The 18,935-nt window shown below is 48.3% G+C and overlaps 1 protein-coding gene across 12 annotated transcripts; it reads right to left on the minus strand.

Moving 5' to 3' along the window:
* Positions 1–371: 371 nt before the first annotated feature.
* Positions 372–18,829, minus strand: PGAP2 (post-GPI attachment to proteins 2). Of its 12 annotated transcripts, none has more exons than XM_079788702.1 (8): positions 18,755–18,827; positions 15,555–15,718; positions 13,738–13,758; positions 6,304–6,488; positions 2,413–2,665; positions 2,162–2,268; positions 1,453–1,561; positions 374–1,275 (listed from the first exon to the last, which is right to left on the minus strand). In XM_079788702.1, exons 2-8 carry the CDS (start codon positions 15,649–15,651, stop codon positions 1,145–1,147), a joined length of 903 nt encoding a protein of 300 aa, XP_079644828.1. In that variant the 5' UTR covers positions 15,652–15,718; positions 18,755–18,827; the 3' UTR covers positions 374–1,144. The 12 variants fall into 12 exon arrangements, with proteins under 12 accessions (XP_079644839.1, XP_079644829.1, XP_079644828.1 ...); XM_079788706.1 differs by lacking the exon at positions 18,755–18,827 and adding an exon at positions 17,314–17,405; XM_079788711.1 differs by lacking the exons at positions 13,738–13,758; positions 15,555–15,718 and having other exon boundaries at positions 18,755–18,829.
* Positions 18,830–18,935: the final 106 nt, after the last annotated feature.

The raw sequence follows: 18,935 nt of genomic DNA on the forward strand, positions 1-18,935 counted from the left end.
TGGAGAGCCATCAGCCTGCAGGCAGGTGTTCTCAGTGGTCTTGCATCTGAGCTGTTTACATCCTCAAAGGGAAAGATCTTTACTGGCAGTTGGGGCTAGAACTCAAGCCTTTACCTCCACCCAAGACTCCCAGGTATCAGCTTCCAGGCCTGGAGTCATTACAAGGATAGCTCAGTTACTTCTGCTCACCAAAATTGGGGCTTAGGTCAGCCACAGGAGACTCCAGGCCTAAGGAGGTAGTGGGGCACCATGTGGAATCATAACCTACCATGGATTTAATCCCTCCATCCTGGGAGCTTGTCCTCACCTCAGTTCCATTAGAGATAAGCCCAAAGACAAGCAAATCTAGCCCAGACTTTTGGCAAAAAAAATTTATTTTCCTTTGAAATAAAATGTACAATCTGAAGAGCTCAGAGCCTGGGATAGTAGGGAGGTTGGGGAAGGGGCACCAGTTGGGGTTGGAATCTGCCTCTGGCCCTTCCACCCCACACTTTTGCCAAGGAGGACGAGTCTGTAAGCCAGAGATTTCAGAAGGGAAGAGAAATATATGCTGTGCCAGTGCTTTTTCTGGAGCAGTCAGCCTTCGGGTACAGATCACCACCTCCACAAGGTGATATCAGAAGCACGGACTGGCAGAGCCCTTGGAAATCATGCAGCCTGCCCACCCCCATCATCAGAGATGAAGTCAGGACTAGACCATCTGGGCAGGGTATGCAGAGAAGATTATTAGAGACATGAGCCAAGTGAATGACCACAGGAAGACAATGGCTGTGGTTTTCAGGTGGCAGCCACTGCTCAGTGGTCCCTGACCTCAACGAGAGGTGGCTATGTTAAGGCCAAGAACCAGATGGTGGTTATGAACCTCAGGACTTTTTTTTAGCACCAGATGGAGCTCTCCTGCCAACTCGGCTTCTTGGGGCTTCTCAGGTAAGGGTGATGCTGCTTGAAGGTCCCTGTGCCTTCACATGGTGTGGGGAAAAGGAGATGCCGTAGAGCTGGGTAAAGCCATGTCCTGTGCCCTTCCTCCTTCTTCCCTCCCCCACTTCAGTAGGGCCCAGAGAGGACACAGAAGGTAGGGAAGGCCAGAGTGGTTATCTCGTTTCTAGTTTCTGAGCAGTGGGCCTCCTTTGCAGGAGAGAAGGGTTTAGAACCGCTTTTCCTCAGGCAGGGAGGTAATGAGAAGCTCCTTGTTCCCGAAGTCCCACCAGGCTGTCATGTGGAATGCCATGTTGGTTAGGACAACAGTGTATTCCAGGATGGCAAAGATGGTGTACACTGTTTTGAGGACACAAGGAAGGGCATGGTGAGCCTCCTGTCCCCACCTTCCCCCTGACCTGGGGCCTCTTGATAAGTCACCACCACTACACCACTACACAGGGAGCACACCACCATATTGCACACTATAGGAAACAATTGTCCTGTGACCATCTATGGGTCCTAGTCTGGCCTCACCTCCAGCCTCACAATACATGTTGTGCCGAAAGTAGACAGCCAGCGCCGTGAAGAAGGAGAAGAAGTTGATGACGAAGAGCCGCTGTTTCCAGTTGTAGGACTTCTGATCCTATAAGATAGGCCGTCTGATGACTCTGCAGCTTGTTGGATATGTGTCAGTGGCCTCCCCTGTTAACCCCAACTCCTAAGGACCGGTCTCCCCAACCTTGGTCATGGAAGGGGGCACAGGCAGGGGCAGCAGGAATGATGGGCATGTTGACATCCCTGCATTTGGGGTATAATGGGGCCAAGGAGCAGTGGTGTCCCTGCCCCTCCCACTTTGGGAAGATGGACTATGAAAGTTACTTGGAGTCAACCAACCAATCCAACACCTCCAGATACTGGGAAGAAAAAGGGTGTGTGTGTGTGTGGCGGGGGGGGGGGGGGGGGGGGGGGAGGGGGGCAATTGTAATTATTACAGACCACAGACCCTGACATGTCTTCCTAACCCATGCCCCTCATTCTACCTCCATTTGGAGCCTCAATCTCCTCTCTTCTCCAGTCTCCCATACTACCCAATTCTGACCAGTTACCCTCCCCTTATCCTCAGCCAAGATTCCAATTAGAACCCCAGTTCCCATCTCACCATTAACCGCATGCAGAGGACAGGTCTCCTTGATTGTCCTCTGTGTGCCTGGAGCCCCAGGTCTACCCTAGGTGTAGACTGTACCTCCTGACTTACTGTGTGCTTCTTGGTCAGCCGCCAGATAATACAGGTGAGGAGCATGTGACTGAGGGATGCTGCGATGAACACAATGAAAGCGTTTTCGTGGATAGCTGGAGGGAGAGAGGAGGGTTGGGAGCGCTCATTGCAGGAAGCACCCGAACCCTACATCTGAAGGTCGGAGTAAGGGAGGGGCAGGGGCATCCCCTCCCAGAACCCTTCCTTCCCCACTCTCCTTCCCTCCTCAGGTCACCCACTGAAGTCCTCGGAAGAGGAGACATAGGTGAGCACTAGCAGCGCGAGGTTCTCGATGATGTTGAGGATGAAGTTGAGCCGGCAAAGCAGTTGGTAGCTAGGACACGGGGAGTTGCAGCTGAGGTAGTGGTTCCAGTAGGCGAAGGCCACCATGAAGCGGGGTGCCGAGTGCAGGCCGATGCAGAAGCGCCACACGTAGCGCTGGGGCACCTCCCCACCAATGGCAGAGCTCACCGAAGGCAGGTAATTGGGCACCTAGAGAGTTGTGACCCATGTGGGCACTGGCCCTTGCCACACCCACCCACCTGGAGATCCTTCTCTCCATCTAATCAACCTGGCCCTCAGAAGGCTGTGCTCCAGAAAGGCCTCCTTCAGGTACCCACAGAGCTCTCCTTGGAGACCTCCCTTTTCAGGTCCCAGCTCCCCAAAGTGCTTGTGCAGGGGCATATGTGACCTCCATCTCCCTATACATGGAACCTACACATGACTGGGAAAGCTGTAGACAGGTTCAGAGACTCTGAGCCAGTAGCAAAAGGCCCTGAGAGGTTCCATGAACCCGGGACCCCAGATTCAGTCCCACAACAGGGATGGGTCAGAGACCATCTGAGCTTCCTTGGGACAGTGCTGGATTCATTGCCCAACTGAACTGTTCCCCTGACTGTTTTCTGGGCAGGTGTGCCTAAGTGGTAGAGATACTGTGAGATACTGGGGGAGCTGCCCAGAAGGGAACCCCCACCCTGATCATGTTTAAGAGCATGATGCTCCTAACCTGTGGCAGTCACCCTGATCTTGTACATCTCTCCCATCCATCTTTCTCAAAAATGGGTTTCCTCATTCCTTAAGGAATTAGAGCATAATTTTTTCAAGTTGAGGAAGGAGGAAGAGATAATACACAACTGCAAGGATTGCTGTGTTGCTTGTATGGGAGGGTGACAGAGTGGGAGATGAGTAACAGTAGCTTCTATGGGGACAAGAAAGCCAGGAGGAGGCTCTCTTGGACTCGAGGGCCTGGAGCTGCCTCTGAAACTTCAATATGGATATAACTCACTGGGGACTGTGTGAGAGTGCAGAAGGTCTGGAATCTAAAAATCTGCATTTCTAAAAGATTCCAGGACTCTGGAACCTACCAGTCTGTTGCCCACACTTCTCATGGACTTTTTTTAGACTTTCAATAAGGGCCAGAGCAGTGCCAGAGCCCAGAGAGGGAATGACCCTGCTGCGATTATGGTGAGACCAGTCTTCAGAGATGGAGTTCCGCAAGATCCCTTCCTTTTTCCCAATGGAGACATTGACTGGGTCTCCAAAGCCGCTAGTCAGGCATGCATGATGGAGGCAGCTCACAGGGCAGGGATGGGTCTAGAGAAGCACCAGCCAGGGGCTTCATAGCCTTCGCAGAAAAGGAGACGGATTCCCATCAGCGCTGTCAGAGGAAACTAAGTGCAAAGCTCTCAGAGAGAGGGTGCTGCTCTCAAGGCCAGGGCTGGAGATACCATAGCTTGAGACCAGGCTCAGATATTCACTCTGGTTATTCAGTGAAGGGGCAGCATGGAGGCTTCAGAGACATACAAACCTGGGTCTGCAGCCCAGCTCTGCCTTCATTAGTGGGATAACCTTGAGCAAGCCACTTCACCTCTCTGAGCTTCAATTTCCTCATTGACAAAATAGGGATACTACTACCTACCTTACAGGGTGATTGGGAATATTAAATATAATGTATGCAAAGCATCTACAGTATCTAGTACAAGGAATGGCTTTCAGAAGACAAACTTCTCTGAAAAGCCTGCAAATAGGTGGTGAGCTACTATGTAACTATTAATCATGAGATGGCCTACATATGAGGGAGAGGTGGGAGTCCTTCACCAGACACTTCTGAGATCTCCAAGCCTCCTTACTTGACTTTTCTGCCTCTCTGAGTAGGTCCTCTGAGTAGGGTGAGTGGGAGTGTTGCCTTCACTTCCTAGAATATTCATTCTGAAAACTCCTGCCACAACCTCAGCTATTTAAGAGGGACAGGACCAGCCTCTAAAGCTTGGATGGAAGAGCCCAGTGCATTTAAGGGCTCACATCCCCGGCCAATGCTGGGAAACAGGTAAAGAGTAGAGATGGCAGAGCTGGGGAGACACCTGAGGAGGAAGAGAGAATTAGGGCCCTGTGGCTGCCAGTCCTGTCCTTACAAACTCTACCCAGACTAGGGATGAGGGCAGAGTTCTAAGAGCAAGAATTGCCTCTCTCATCTCTCTCTCTCCCTCTCTCTCTCTCTCTCTCTCTCTCTCTCTCTCTCTCTCTCTCTCTCTCTCACACACACACACACACACACACACACACACACACACACACACAATCAAGTACAGATACTTATATACACCACACACACAAGTTTCCCATTCACCATCTATGCCAGCAACAAGCAACATCAGGAGCTATCAGAAACCAGGTACACAGTTCACCTCAAACCTCACCATGAGCCCAGAGCTAAGGGTACTGAGAGATGGGAACATAACCCCTTCCCCCAAGAATAGAAACCCTTTGGTCTGGAGGAAATAGCTTAGTGGATCTGTGGCAGGGCAACAGGGCAGAAATGCACATGATATAAAGGGAGGGTGCCCAAAATATTCCCTGTCTTAGCATCTCACTTTTTATCATTAGAGATTCATATTTTTGGCCTCAGATAAAAGTTCCCTGAAATTATGGATCACTTTCCTATTTATCTTACTTACTGAACCATGCCGCTTGCCAACTGGTCAAAAACTCCCACTCCTGTCATTTCCACTTTCTATTCTCTAGACTCCATCCCTCCTGTTTATCCTTACGGTCCCCATCTTAGCTCTCATCTCCCAGTAGCATGAGCTATTGTACCTCATCTCCCAGTAGCATGAGCTATTGTACTAGCCTCCTCACTGGTCTCCCTACTCTTGTCGCCCGCCATCCTTTCAGGGGCAGATTGGTCTTCTCAACCACAAAAATGATCATGTCCCTTTCCTGTTTTTTTTTTTCTTTCTTTCTTTCCCCCCTTCCCCTTTCCTGTTTAAAATCTTTCCAAAGCTTCCCATTGCCTTCTGGATAAAAACAAGTTATCAGCCCCATCCCTCCACCCCCAAAGTTGTCAGCCTGGCATTCATAAAGATTCTTCTTCACCCCACAGCAACAATGCCCCCTCCAGGAAGGAAGTCTTCCCCAATGTCCAAGCTAGGTTATGTGCTTCCTCTGGGCCCTGCTATCCCTGTCTTCCCTTTTATCACAAAAGGAGTCCTATCTCACCGTGTAGTGACTGTCTGGGTCTAGGACTATCTCCTGTATGAATGAAATGCTAAGGGCAAGTCCATGTTCAATTCAATGCCCCTGACACAGAACCTCTACTCCTAGGTCCTCAACAAAGGCCTGGTGGACTGCTCCTGGAGGCAGGAAGTCCACCTAGGTTTCTAGCTGGCAGAGCTCTGAGTGGATACAGGGAGGCCAGAGACAGAATCCCAGCTAGAATATCCCATAGCAAGGCCTGGGGTCCTCTTAGGTCAGGCCCCCAGTCTGAGCTATAGCTGTTACTTCTAGCTCCTGGCCTCATCTTACTTCTTCAGTCCTGGATTCCCTTTCAGTCTGGTCTTTCTTCACTCTCCTTCTCCCTCTCATGATCTCTCTTACCTATTCCCACCCCCTTCCCTTCACCCTTTCCCGCTTGCTCCCTTGCACTCCCTATAATCCTCTTCTACTCTTGGAGGACTGTGACTCTACTTTCTGAGTCTCTCCCTCAAACCCCCCTAACTCTGACTTGCCCCCACCATCCTTTTATCTCTTTCCCCTCTCTCTAACCCTCCAGCTTCTCACCTTCTCTCTGATTTTTCCCTTATCTCCATCTCCCAACCTGGCCCTGGCCCAGTGCTGGGGAGCACGGCACTCACCCCACAGTCAGTGGCCACCGTGTACTCAAAGTGGAACATCAGGGACCAGATGATGCAGAAGAAGAAACCGAACACAGGGAAAGTGATGAGCCACCCGAGCATGGCTGTGAAGCGAAGCCGGAAGATGGTCCCATCAGGGTCCAAGGGCTGGGAGGCCGCAGAGAACATCTTGTAGGAACTGGTGCCTAGGCAGGGCAAGGGATACAACATAGGGCCTGGTGGGATACCTAGGCCTGGGAAAGTGGGGCCTTTTCCAGAGCTACTCGGGGTATAGAAAAGAGCCAAAAGAGAAGAACATAAGGAAAAAAGAAAAATAGTGCAGAAGAGAAGGAGGTGCAGAGGGAGATGAGGTAAGAGCAGCAGAGATAGACAGTGTCAGGTTTTAGGAATCCCCTTGGCACACTGATCCTATACAGCCACTCTTGAAGGGTCTGGAAAATAGAGGTTCCTAGTGGCCTGGACAGGAAAGCTCTGATGGCCCACCTCATCCTCACTACCTTCATTCCTATCAGAAGGGTCAAAGGTGGAAGGGCTCCCACAGAATGGGAGACTGAGGCCCAGCACTATGCCAGGATCAATCATTAGGACTAAGGCCTTTTGCCACCTGACAGCTTAAGGCTCCAATCAAGGCTTTCTACAGGTCAAGGATCCTAGACAAAGAACCCTATCTCACACTGGCCCAAGCCCTCCCACTGACCCTGTCTGACCACATTCCAGCTCTTTATCCAAGTTCAACTAGGAACAGTGGGCGTGCCCCAGACCTACTTCAATGGGACCACAGGCTACCAGCCATCCCACCCCCAGGCTCAGAATGATCCAAGCCTCAGGCCAGCAGTATACCCTGATCCCAAGATACCAGGGTCCCTCTGAGGCCCAGACTTCTATTTCCTTTCTCTCTAAGAAAACCATGTCACCCACTTCAAGGTTTACAGGAATCTGAGGATCATGGAAACCTTGTTGGACCACACCCAGGACAGACAGACCTAGACCCAGGAAACTGGGCTGCTTCTGCTCCCTTCTCCCTCTAGGCAAAGAACTCCCTTTCCACCCCCTACTGCCCCAACCACCATGACCTCTCAAGCTAGGCTCCCTTCAGGGCAGGGGGCTGGGCGGGGGGGTGGGGGGGGGGGTTGGACAAAGATGATTTTGTATTAAAATGCCTAAGACCAAATCTCCCCTTGGGACTCATACCTCCCTCCATTAGGGAACCCCAGTCCATTAGTCTAGCTCACCATCAGGAATTGGGACAGGGGAAGGGCTGGGGAGGGAGGGGTGCACTGGGCAACACTCACACTGGGTGCTGAAGGGTCCGGAGCTTGGGTTGAGGGCTTTAGCCAGACTGAGACTGTTTTAAGACTAAAGGGTCCCACCCCCAGCTCCTCAGGGCCGGCCTTCCCACCCACAGAGTGCCCGGATCTCCACGCCTGCTCAGGCAGACAGCCTTCCTAGGACCAATAAGGCCACGTCATAAATTTTGGAACACTCTGAAAAGGTAAGAAGTGATAGTGGCTAAGGTCAGCCCACAACAGCTTCCTTGCCAGGGATGGGGGTAGGGAGTTTGTCTAGCGATACAGGTAGATTTCTGGAAAGGGAAAAGTAGAAAACAGAATAGGATTTCACCATTTTTTGTTGGAATAGGAATGAGTATGTTGTTGGGCCCCATTGGAGAGCTAAGCTTAGGACAATAGATTCATGATCCAGAAGAGATCTAGACAGGCCTGAATATGAGCTATCAGTGTCCAGCCTGGACAGATGCAGAAACAGCTATTGGCAGCTCAAGCTGCATTAAGAGAGGCCTAACAGCCTATAATAGGAAAGGAACAGTCCTGTTTTCGCCTGTACTGCCCAGTCCATATGAAGTCCTATGCCCAGATTAGGGTTTAGCATGAAGAGAACAGTGACCAATAATGCCTGAAGGAACTAGAGTTATGCTACCTAAGAGTAGGCTCACGGACTCCCATCTCTGCAGGGCTGGCTGGAAACCAGGAGGAAAGAGTAGCTCTAAGTAGCTCCTGAAGCAGAGATTCCCCAAGAAGAGAGTGTATGCTCACTATAAGAGTGAGCTTGCTAATTGTTAGCTACTAAGCCTCGTTAGAATAGGCTGCCTGGGGAGGAAGAAAACTCCGCATCACTGGGGATGTGCAAGCAGAAGTAAAGTCATCTAATTATAGATATGTTAAACTAAGGTTACTTCTTTCATTCCTAGGGTTGGCCATTCCTTGGAAATTCAGGGTGAAAAATTCAGAGCCTATACAAAAATCCCCAGGGAGATCCAACATGGTAATCCCAGGGAGTAGGAACATAATACCCCCAGGGTTGCTAGGCCTAGTTCTGCCCAGAGGGACCAGAACTACCCCTCCTACAGCTACCTATAACTTATCTACATAACCAGTATGCCAAGAATGGGTCATAGATATGCCAGATATGCCGAGGTTATTGTTCCCATTAGCCCTTGGAGCCAGCCATGAAGGGCAGAGCAAACAGCCTACATTTAACTCCATATGCTGTACAAATATTATGATTTTCTGTACGGACTATGACTGCATTATACCACGCCTTCCTTTTCCCAGAGCACTGGGCTGGGGGTCTTATTCACTTATTCAACAAATACTGATTCAGATGTAGTGCTCACCTTCAAGGAGCATGCATTCGGTGGGGAAGATACACAAATATAAGGTGATACAACTGTGTGAGGGAGTGGTTAAATTTGCCCCAAGGAAGCTGAAGAAGGCTTTTTGGAGGAGGATACACCTCAGCAGGATGTTGCAGAATAAAGAGGAGTTGGCCAGGGTAATAGAAACATTTGATGTATTATCTAAGGTGAGAAGTAGATCTTGGAACTAGGACCCCCTTAGATCACCCGGTCACCCTCTTTCGTCTAGTTCTGTTTTTTCTGATAGCTCCCAGCCTGGTTTTTATCAGACTGGCTACCCATTGCTCAAGACCCATGATTATTCATTGACAAATCAAGAGGGAAAACTTCAGGTCTTATGAACAAAAGAAGTGCCCCACCTCTATCCCCAGCCAGACTCCACTGCTAGTCACAGCCCTTTTTCTGGAGCAAATGCTCTTTATAGGACTGGGAGTCTTCAGAGCTCTTGCTGAGGCTAATGCAAAATGTCCAGGCCCTACCTCTTTTCTACTTAGACAACATAGGTAAATTCCTCCCCTGTTCTGTCTTCCACCCTGACAATTTCCTTCTCCTCCTCTTCCTTCTGCTCCTCACCCTTAACATTTTATAAATCATCTTCTTATTCTTCCTCTACCCGGAGCTCTATACTAGTAGACATGGGGAAACTGAGGTTCAGTATTGTTGTCTCAGGTAATATACAGAGTCAGTAGATAAACTAGGAGTATGATAAAAGTAAACACAGGTCTCACCCCCTTTACTCCAATATCCTATAAAGAATGATCACATCTTTCTTCCAGGCCCAGCATCCCATATTGCTGTCCAGAGGGTACATGGCCATCTATGAAACCTCAGAGGGCCTGGGACCTACCGTATTTTCTGGCGTATAAGACGACTTTTTAACCCAGGAAAATCTCAAAAGTCGGGGGTCTTATACGCTGGAAAATATGGTATTTGGGTTTTAAGCAATCTGATATACATTGTCAGAGATTTTTCTAACCTACCGTATTTTCCGGCATATAAGACCCCCGACTTTTGAGAAGATTTTCCTGGGTTAAAAAGTCATCTTATACGCCGGAAAGTACGGTACCTCATAACACAGACTCATAATCAGATCCCCATCCAGACAGGCACAAATACAGTCTCTCTCACACACATACCCAACTCAAAGCCATTATAGTCACATCCCTTACAGTTACACACACATATACATAATTACATTCCCATAGAAACAGGCACAAGCCCACAGTGCCACACTAAGAAGCTCCAAATGCCCTCTAGCCCAGTCCTGTTCTCTCTCCACCCCCCAGAAACTCTGGGTCTCCTGAATCTGCCCCTCTATGAAGGATTGGGTTCTGCTACAGCTGCCCAACTTCAGACCCCAGCCCCCAGAAACCTCCATGAAAGGTAGAGGGAGACTAATCCTTGTGACCTCAATTTGCAGGCAACCCCCCAGCATCCCAGTATGTTTGATGGATCCCACTGCTAATCCTGTTACCAAAGAACCAGGATCCAAAATAAATCCAATATGAGGTATCAGTGCCCCCAATCCCTACCCCACAGTGTGTAGCCGTAGTCTCCTTGAAGTGGAAGAGCAGGGACCAGAGGATGCAGAAGAGGAAGGCGACAAGTGGACAGCAGACTGTGACCAGGGCCACCATGGTGAGGCGGAGCCGGACCAGGGTCCCATCCCGGTCCAGTGACAGTGGAACCTGGTACATCTTGTCAGACCTGGGGATGGAGTGGTGTGTTGTCAGGGCCCAAGGCAGCAAGGTGAAGTCAGCTCTAGTGCTCAGTCCTCAAAAAAGGAAGCCAGTTAGCCCCTAAGCTTGGACAGCTCCTGTCCTGGATGAGGAAGACTGACTTGGAAACCCAGGAGAATTTTTACCCTCAATTTCAGAGGACAGTGAACCAGACCTGTGCCGCAATGAAACTTGAATAGATTGGGATCTCCTCTTCCCTATGCCTAGGACTATAGGAACTGGTTTAACTAGTCTCTTATTGCAGGAACCAACCCTAAAGCCTTCTAGCAGGCAGAAAGGTCCATCTCTCTCCCCCAAGTCCTTGAGCTTTCATGCTTCAGGGCCTCCCATCAGCTCTCACTGCTTTACCCACTGGCCCAGGGTCCCACTGCAACCTTAGTCCCTTCCCAAGCTCTGTGTGCCTGCACCACAATCCACAGCAGCAAGGACTCCATGGAAACCAACAGAACCTCGGACTCCCTACTTGTCCCCGCCTGCTGCCTCACATGCTCTGAGTGTGAAAGGCTTTGCAGAGTCAGGCCTGGTGCTGACATGGGCTTGTTGTTTACTGAAGAAAACTGCCTAGTCAGCTTCTGGGGGCTTGCCAGTGCCCAGGGGCCTGTCCACCCCCTCTGGATAGAAGGTAAGGGCTCCTGAGGATTGTGACTCCCTGCTCAGATGAGGTTATCTAAGGTCAGGAATTATAATAGCCGAATATACAGCAGCAATCCTAGCCCAGAACCCCCTGTGTAGAGAAAGAGAAGCTGAGACAAAGAGAAGGAGCAGGAACCTGCTCAGGGCCACAGAGTCACAAACTGCAACTCTGGTCTTCATTGACCCCCTACCTCTTAGGCCAGAGATCTTGGCAGAAAGGTCAAATTAGAAGGGGAGGGAGAAAGAGTGCCTGTCTATAAAAGGAAGAAAGGTAAAAACCAAATCCTATATGGATGAGTCATCCCTGTTCCCATTGTAAAGACAGAGAAACCAAGACACAGAGAGAAGGCCCTTCCTCAAAGCAATATGCTGACCAGAGGAAAAACCATCCTCACCACTTAGGCTTCTTGGTGCCAAACTAGGGCTGGTTCCAGATACATAAATAACTTACTCTTCTGGACTCAAGCCTCACCAGATGAAGTCCCAACTCTTCTGGGCTCCACCCACAGGACTCTCCCTTCTAGTCCCACCCTCCGGAAGAACCTGACTGCCATAGGCGGCCTCCTGGCCTTCCGGAACCAGCCAGGAAAATACACCTCCACATTGTCATCTATCTTCTCCGCCCATCTCTCTGCTAGGCCCTGTCAGGCAGCCTATCCCAACTGCTCAAACTCCTTTCTTCCTTCAGGGGCTAGGGGTCTCTCAGGGGAGTAGGAAGTGGCTCTGGTGAGCCTCCCCAATCAAACACATTCCTTGGATCATCCAAATAGACTGAGTCCCTCAAGGCCCTGGAAAGGGAACACCTTCCCCACCCAGACCAAATCCAGATTCTGTGCATGAATCCAGATTCTTCCTGAAGCCAGTTGCTACAGATCCCTCCAGAACCACGGGGTCCCAAACTGAATATTGGATCCTCAAGGAATAAAAAGTTATGAAAGTTACTGCTCAAAGCAGGGGGTGATAAGGATGTTGTAAGAACAGGCTGTTCCACTTCTTCAAGATATGCATGGCCTCCTTTTTAGCTGTGTGACCTTGGGCACGTCACCTAACCATTCTGGGCCTATTTCTACAATTGTTCAACATGAGGATCATGTTGTTTTAGATAAGACCATTCCAACTTGGACATTCAACTCCTCCAGAACAGTGAGCTCACTACCTGAAGGTCAGCTGTTCAGCCCCAGTTAGCTCTAACTTCCTAGTAGGTAATTACTTCGTTGAAAACAGCTTTCTTAGGAGTACCCCTACCTCATCTCAAGGGTCTCCAAAGATCTTCTCAGCTTCCAGTCCTAATCCACAGTTACTAGATGCCTTCTGAATCCAGGCACTACATATAATTTCTTTTACTCCTCACTATAATTCTATGAGGTGGGCACTATGGCCGGTATTTATTTCTATTTTACACAATAGGAAAGGCTCAGGGAGGCTAAAAACATTTGCTCAAGAGCACATGCTAATAACTGTCAGCTGAGATTTGAAACTAATATATTGGATTCCAAGTCCTCGACCCCTCCAACACCTGCTTTTTTTGTGTGTCTTTTTGTTGTTGTTGTTAATCCTCACCTGAGGATATTTTTTCCATTGATTCTTAGAAAGAAAAAAAAAAACACATCAATATGAGAGGTTGCCTCCTGCATGGGGGCCAGGATAGAACCTGCAACTGAGGTAGTGCCCTTGACCTTGACCAGCCCACGGGAATCTAACCCAGACCTTTCAGACCGCGGGCCCATGCTCTAACCACTGAGCCACCGGCTGGTGGCAACACAAGCATTTCCAGGCACCTATGGAGGAATGCGGAACAGGAGTCCATGTGGTGTTAAGAAGGGAGAGCTCAGCCTCTGCACACCCAGCCCCAGATAGGGGAAAGGGGTCAGCTCAGCAAGGCAGGACAGCAGCAGCTCCTAGGTAGGGATCAGGACTCCGAGTTAGGGACGGGGCCCTGCGGAGGCTGAACCACGTGGCCCAACTCCCCCAACTGGGGCTGCCCAGCGGTCCAGCACACCCATCCCCATACTCACCAAGGCTGCGGCTGCGAGGAGCCCGCACTAGCGCAGGCCAGGAGCGGAGGGGTCTGGGGACCCGGAGGGTAGCCCAGGCCCGGCCCGGAGGCAGGGGGGTGTGGGGGGGAGGAGCGGCGGGGAGGGGGAAGTGGCGGGGAGGGGAGTGGGACGGTGGGGGCGGGGCCGGCGCGCTTGGGGCGGAACTTGGGAAGGAAACTGCGCCCAGATCCTCTGCTGGCTCCTCCCCGCTTCTGCAGACCCAGGCCCTGGGCTCTTCTCCTTAATCTGGTGTCCCCTCAAGCCATGCCTCTCTAGCCCTCATCTGTTCCACTAATTCCGGATGCGTGGGGACAGCCGGAAGAGCCCTGTACAACGGGTTTGACCCGTTGGATAAGCCGCCTAGTTACCTTACCTCTCCACTGCGTTCCATCACCTGTTGAAAGAACAGAAGATTAATTCAGCAAAGCCCCGAATTCTCTCATTTCTTGACCCCAGTCTCTCCTCCCCATTCTAGCCGAATTATCCAGCCTCACCCCTCTAAAACATTAAATCAGTTTTGTCCCAACCTTGGTCCCAAACTTTGTTACCCAGAGCCGATTTGGGGAATTTCAGCAAAGAGAAGGGCACCTGACAGGTAATGAAATCCAGTGAGGCCCACCCCAGAAACTCTGGGCCAGAGCTATTCCCGCCTTTGATCAGGAGAGGGCGCCCTGCCCTGTCAGACAGAGCCGAGAGGATCTCCAGCCCCAGCCCTGGTTTCTCCCCCGATGAAAGAAAGGGTTGATCACCAGAAACCGGCCCCCAGCGTTCCCTCCCCACGCTGACTGACCCATAAAGAAACTTGAGGGAGACTCTTGGCTCCCTTTGCAAAGATCATCCTACCCCAATAGGGAAAGGGATGAAGGGACCAGTAATCCTTCCTGCAAGTGCAATGCCTGTTTTGTCAGAGCACCGACAGGGGTTGGAGGGCCTCTAAGCTAGACACCACGATCACATTTCCCCCCACTTATTTTTTAAAATTTCTTTATTGATTATGGTATTACATATGTGTCCTTATTCCCCCATTCCCCCCATAATTTTTAAAAATTAATTTTAGAGAGAGAGATACATCAAGTTTTGTTGTTCCACTTATTTATACATTCATTGATTGCTTCTTCTTGTATGTGCCTTGACTGGTTTTAACCCACAACCTTGATGTATCTGGATGACACCCTAGCCAACTGAGCAATGGGCCAGGCCCACATTTTCCCCATTTAATCCCCACAGTAATAATTAGCACAGTTTGAGTCCCCTGTGTCCCAGGCACTTTTCTGCTTTTTATGTTATCATATTGAATGCTCATTAAAAACTCTATGAGATAGATACTATTAATATACCCATTTTATCATTGGAAAACAGAAGGTAAAGTTACCTACTCACACAGCTAGTAAATGGCAGAACCAGGATTTTAGACTGGCACATGAGATCCTTTAATCACTATATTCTACAAGGTAGCAAGCTCACTTTGCATCACTTCTCGGCCTTTTGGCTAAGATCAAGTATAGTATCTGTTCTTATCAATTTACTATCTGATACGTCCTCTACTCAAGGACAATATATTACATGGATTTTTGGAGCAGGGAGATGGAATAGGAGCTTGCTCCATCACTTTGCCCATTGGTCCAGTATTGCAGTAAAAAAAAAAAAAAAAAAGCCCTAACCAGTTTGGCTCAGTGGATAGAGCATCGGCCTGCCAACCGAAGGGTCCCAGGTTCAATTCCGGTTAAGGGCATGTACCTTGGTTGCAGGCACATCCCCAGCAGGGGGTGTGCAGGAGGCAGCTGATCAATGTTTCTCTCTCATCGATGTTTCTAACTCTCTATCCCTCTCCCTTCCTCTCTGTAAAAAATCAATAAAATATATTTTTAAAAAATCACCACTTTGCAAATGGGGAAACAGAGACCCCAATTTTTATTAACTTGCCAGAGCTTATTTCATGCATTCACTCTTGTTCATTCACTCAGTGTAGGCCTGCTCTGTGGCAAGCCCTGGGTTGGCCAATGGTGGGGAACCCAGAGATATCTCGGCCCCACTCCTGGAGGAAAGGTGTCTTATTCTCAAAACTACTTTTCTTGACTTTGAATTCTTCCCACCTTCTCCTTTAAGGTCCCGGGGCAAGCGAACAATTAATAAAACTTTACTAAAAGACCACTTCCATTTAGTTCCAAAAACTGGATTTAGGTTTTCTACCTTTGGGCTTCAGGTCATCCTCTTTGTTTAGCTCCAACCTACAGATGCCTGCTTCTGGCCCTTGTTCCCTGTCTTGAGCTCTTTCCTGGTCCCACATCTTTATTCTCCCTGTTCATCTGGCTTGGAATGCTTCTTTTCCTCCATCTCAGCAAACTCTACTCTTCCTGTAAAGGTAGTGATTAGCATGACACTTTGGTAATTTAGAAATTCATGTGGTAATTTCTAGGAGACCGATAAAATAATAGAAAAAGAGAATTTTATTTCTAAATTGGCACAGGAGGAAAAACAAAATAATCTGGAAGAATGCAGGAAAGGAGATTTAAATGGCCAACAAACACATAAAAAGATAGTCATCATCATTAGTTATTAGGGAAATGTACATGAAAAGAACAATGAGATGATACTTCACACCCCCAAGGATCGCTATAATTTTTTTTAAAGGAAAATAACAAGTGTTGAAAGTGATGTGGAGAAATTGGAACCCTCATATAATGCTGGTGGGAATGTAAAATGGTATAGTCACTTTGTAAAACAGTTTGACATTTCCTCAAAATGTTAAACATAGTTACCATATGACCCTACAATCTACTCCCAGGTATAAATGTATAAATACAAAAGAATTGAAAACATATGTCCATAAATGACTTGTACATGAATGTTCATAACAGTATCATTCTTAGTAGCTACAAAATGGAAACAACTCAAATGTCATTCAACTCATGAATGTATAAACAAAATATATCTATAAAATGGAATATTATTTGACTCTGAAAAGAAATGAAGTACTAATCCATGCTACAACACAAATTAACCTTAAAAACATTATGTTAAGTAAAAGAAGTCAGACGCAAGGGCCATATTATATGGCTCCATTTATATGAAATGTCCATAACAGGCAAATTCATTGAAACAAAGTAGATTAGTAGTTGCCAGGGGCTGGGGGAGGGAGAGATGGAGAATGACTGCTGCCCTAGCCCGTCTGGCTCAGTGGATAGAGCACTGGCCTGTGGACCAAAGGATCCAAGGTTGGATTCCGGTCAAGGACATGTACCTTGGTTCAGGCTCCTCCCTGGCCCAGGCCCTGGTTGGGGAGCGTGCAAAAGGCAACCAATCGATGTGTTTTTCTCACATCGATATTTCTCTCTGTCTAAAAATCAATGGAAAAATATCCTCTGGTGAGAATTAAAAAGAAAGAGAGAGAATGACTGCTAACTGATCTGATTTTTAGAGAGAGAGGAAGGGGGAGAGAAATATTGATTTGTTCCACTTATTTATGCATTCATTGGTTGATTCTTGTATGGGCCCTGATCAGGGACAGAACCTGAAACTTTGGCATATTGGGATAATGCTCTAACCAACTGAGCTACCCAGCCAGAGTATGGGTTTCTATTTGGGGTTATGAAAATGTTCTGAAATTAGATAGTGGTGATGGTTGCACAACCATATGAATATACCAAAAACCTCTGGATTGTAGTACACTTTAAATGGGTAAATTTGAATCATATGTGAATTATATAATTTCTCATGTGAATTATATCTCAATTTTTAAACAGATCTGGCAAAGAGCTGGGCCTCAATAAATGGCAGTTATTACTACAAAAAAAAATTCTAGTGAAGGAGAGACAGAAACAGAACAGGAAGGATAAGTAGAAAGTATAAAATATTAGATAAAATTGCCGAAACCGGTTTGGCTCAGTGGATAGAGCGTCGGCTTGCGGACTCAAGGGTCCCAGGTTCGATTCCGGTCAAGGGCATGTACCTTGGTTTCGGGCACATCCCCAGTAGGGGGTGTGCAAGAGGCAGCTGATGGATGTTTCTCTCTCATCGATGTTTCTAACTCTCTATCCCTCTCTCTTCCTCTCTGTAAAAAATCAATAAAATATATATTTAAAAAAATATATTAGATAAAATTACTGAATATACCAATAAATTAACTGCAAAGAACTAAATGCTCTAGTTAAAAACCTAATTATATGCTATTTATGAGCATCACCCTTCACTATCAGGAGGAAGGAAATAAACATTTACTTAGTGCTTCTAAGAGCCAAACATGTGCCCAGTCCAGTCCTTTGCAAATTCCATTGTTTTAATTTGGGCACAGCCCATTTCAAATCAATTTGGCATTGATGCCCCAGGAAGAGATGGTGGTGGAGAGGTAATCCTAACAGGCTTTCTGAGCAATCCCTGCTATTTTGTTTGGGGCTCTCAGTCATGAGATCTAGTTTCTAGAACATGTACAACCCTCCCTTTGTAATGTCAGGCTTCTGCTCCAAGCTAGGAACACCAGTGTTAAAGAAAAAGAAAAAAGCCATAGGCCCAAAATGGCATCACTCAGCCTAAAGCCCATACCAAACCTAGATTTAATACCTGATCTACTTGCACTTTCAACCTCTCCCAGAAACATAATCTTAACCAGTATAAAACTTTCTGGCCAAGCACCAGTAAGTGTAATCTGTCACATAGGCCCTCTTTGTCCTCCATAGAAAGAAGCAGTTACATAATAAAAAACCTTCCTCTTCTCCTCCCCCAAAGAAAAGATGTCTTTTGCTAACAGCTTCCTTTACTCGCCCTTCTTCCTATAAAATCCTTCCATTTTGTACAACCCTTCAGAGTGCCCTTCCAGTTGCTAGAGGGATGCTGCCCAATTCATGAATCGCTTTATGAAGTCAACCCGATTTTCAGATTTACGCAGTTGAATTTTGTTTTTAACACCAAGATGAAGAAAATGCAGCTCTGCCCTCCAAAAGCCCAGGCCCATAGACAGCGATGTAATAGGATACAATGTGACAGAGGCCCGCCCAAACATTAACCCAACTTTCTGACAGAGATCAGCAAATGTATCCCAGAGAAGGCGGGAACATTTAAACCAGGACTTTAGGAATAACTGGGGGTTCCTAAAGGACAAGTGGAAAAGAAGTCCTATTCTGAGCCAGTCCCTAGGGCATCTCTGAGCTCACGTCTATTCTAGGGATTCAGAGAGGGAAAGAAAGGTTGTGCTGGGGCTGGCATGGGTCAGGAGACAAGGAGGCCAGGTTTTGAGGCCTCGCAGCAGCTGCAGGCAAGCTACACGGACAGTCAGACCTCCCAGGAGGGTCCTCTAGCTCCGCACGTGGTTTGGCCAGGAAGCGAAGGGAGGTACCAAGGGGAAGCCTTCCTTTCACCGCCCATGAACTGGGGCAAGGTGAGGGTAGAATAGTTACCATGCCATCCAGTAGCCTTCCCTCTGATTGGCCGAGCTTCAGCAGCCGGGTCTCTCCGCTCCAAGGAAGGGGGCGGAGCCTCTGCATTACGTCACCATTCTTCTCCCACACCCCGTCCAGTGTAGCCACTCACCAGCCCACTTCGAGGGGCCCAGTGTGACATCACGACTCCCTTCCAGCC

The sequence above is a fragment of the Cnephaeus nilssonii genome (assembly GCF_951640355.1).
Source record: "Cnephaeus nilssonii genome assembly, chromosome: 13".
Taxonomy (NCBI): Eukaryota; Metazoa; Chordata; class Mammalia; order Chiroptera; family Vespertilionidae; genus Cnephaeus; species Cnephaeus nilssonii.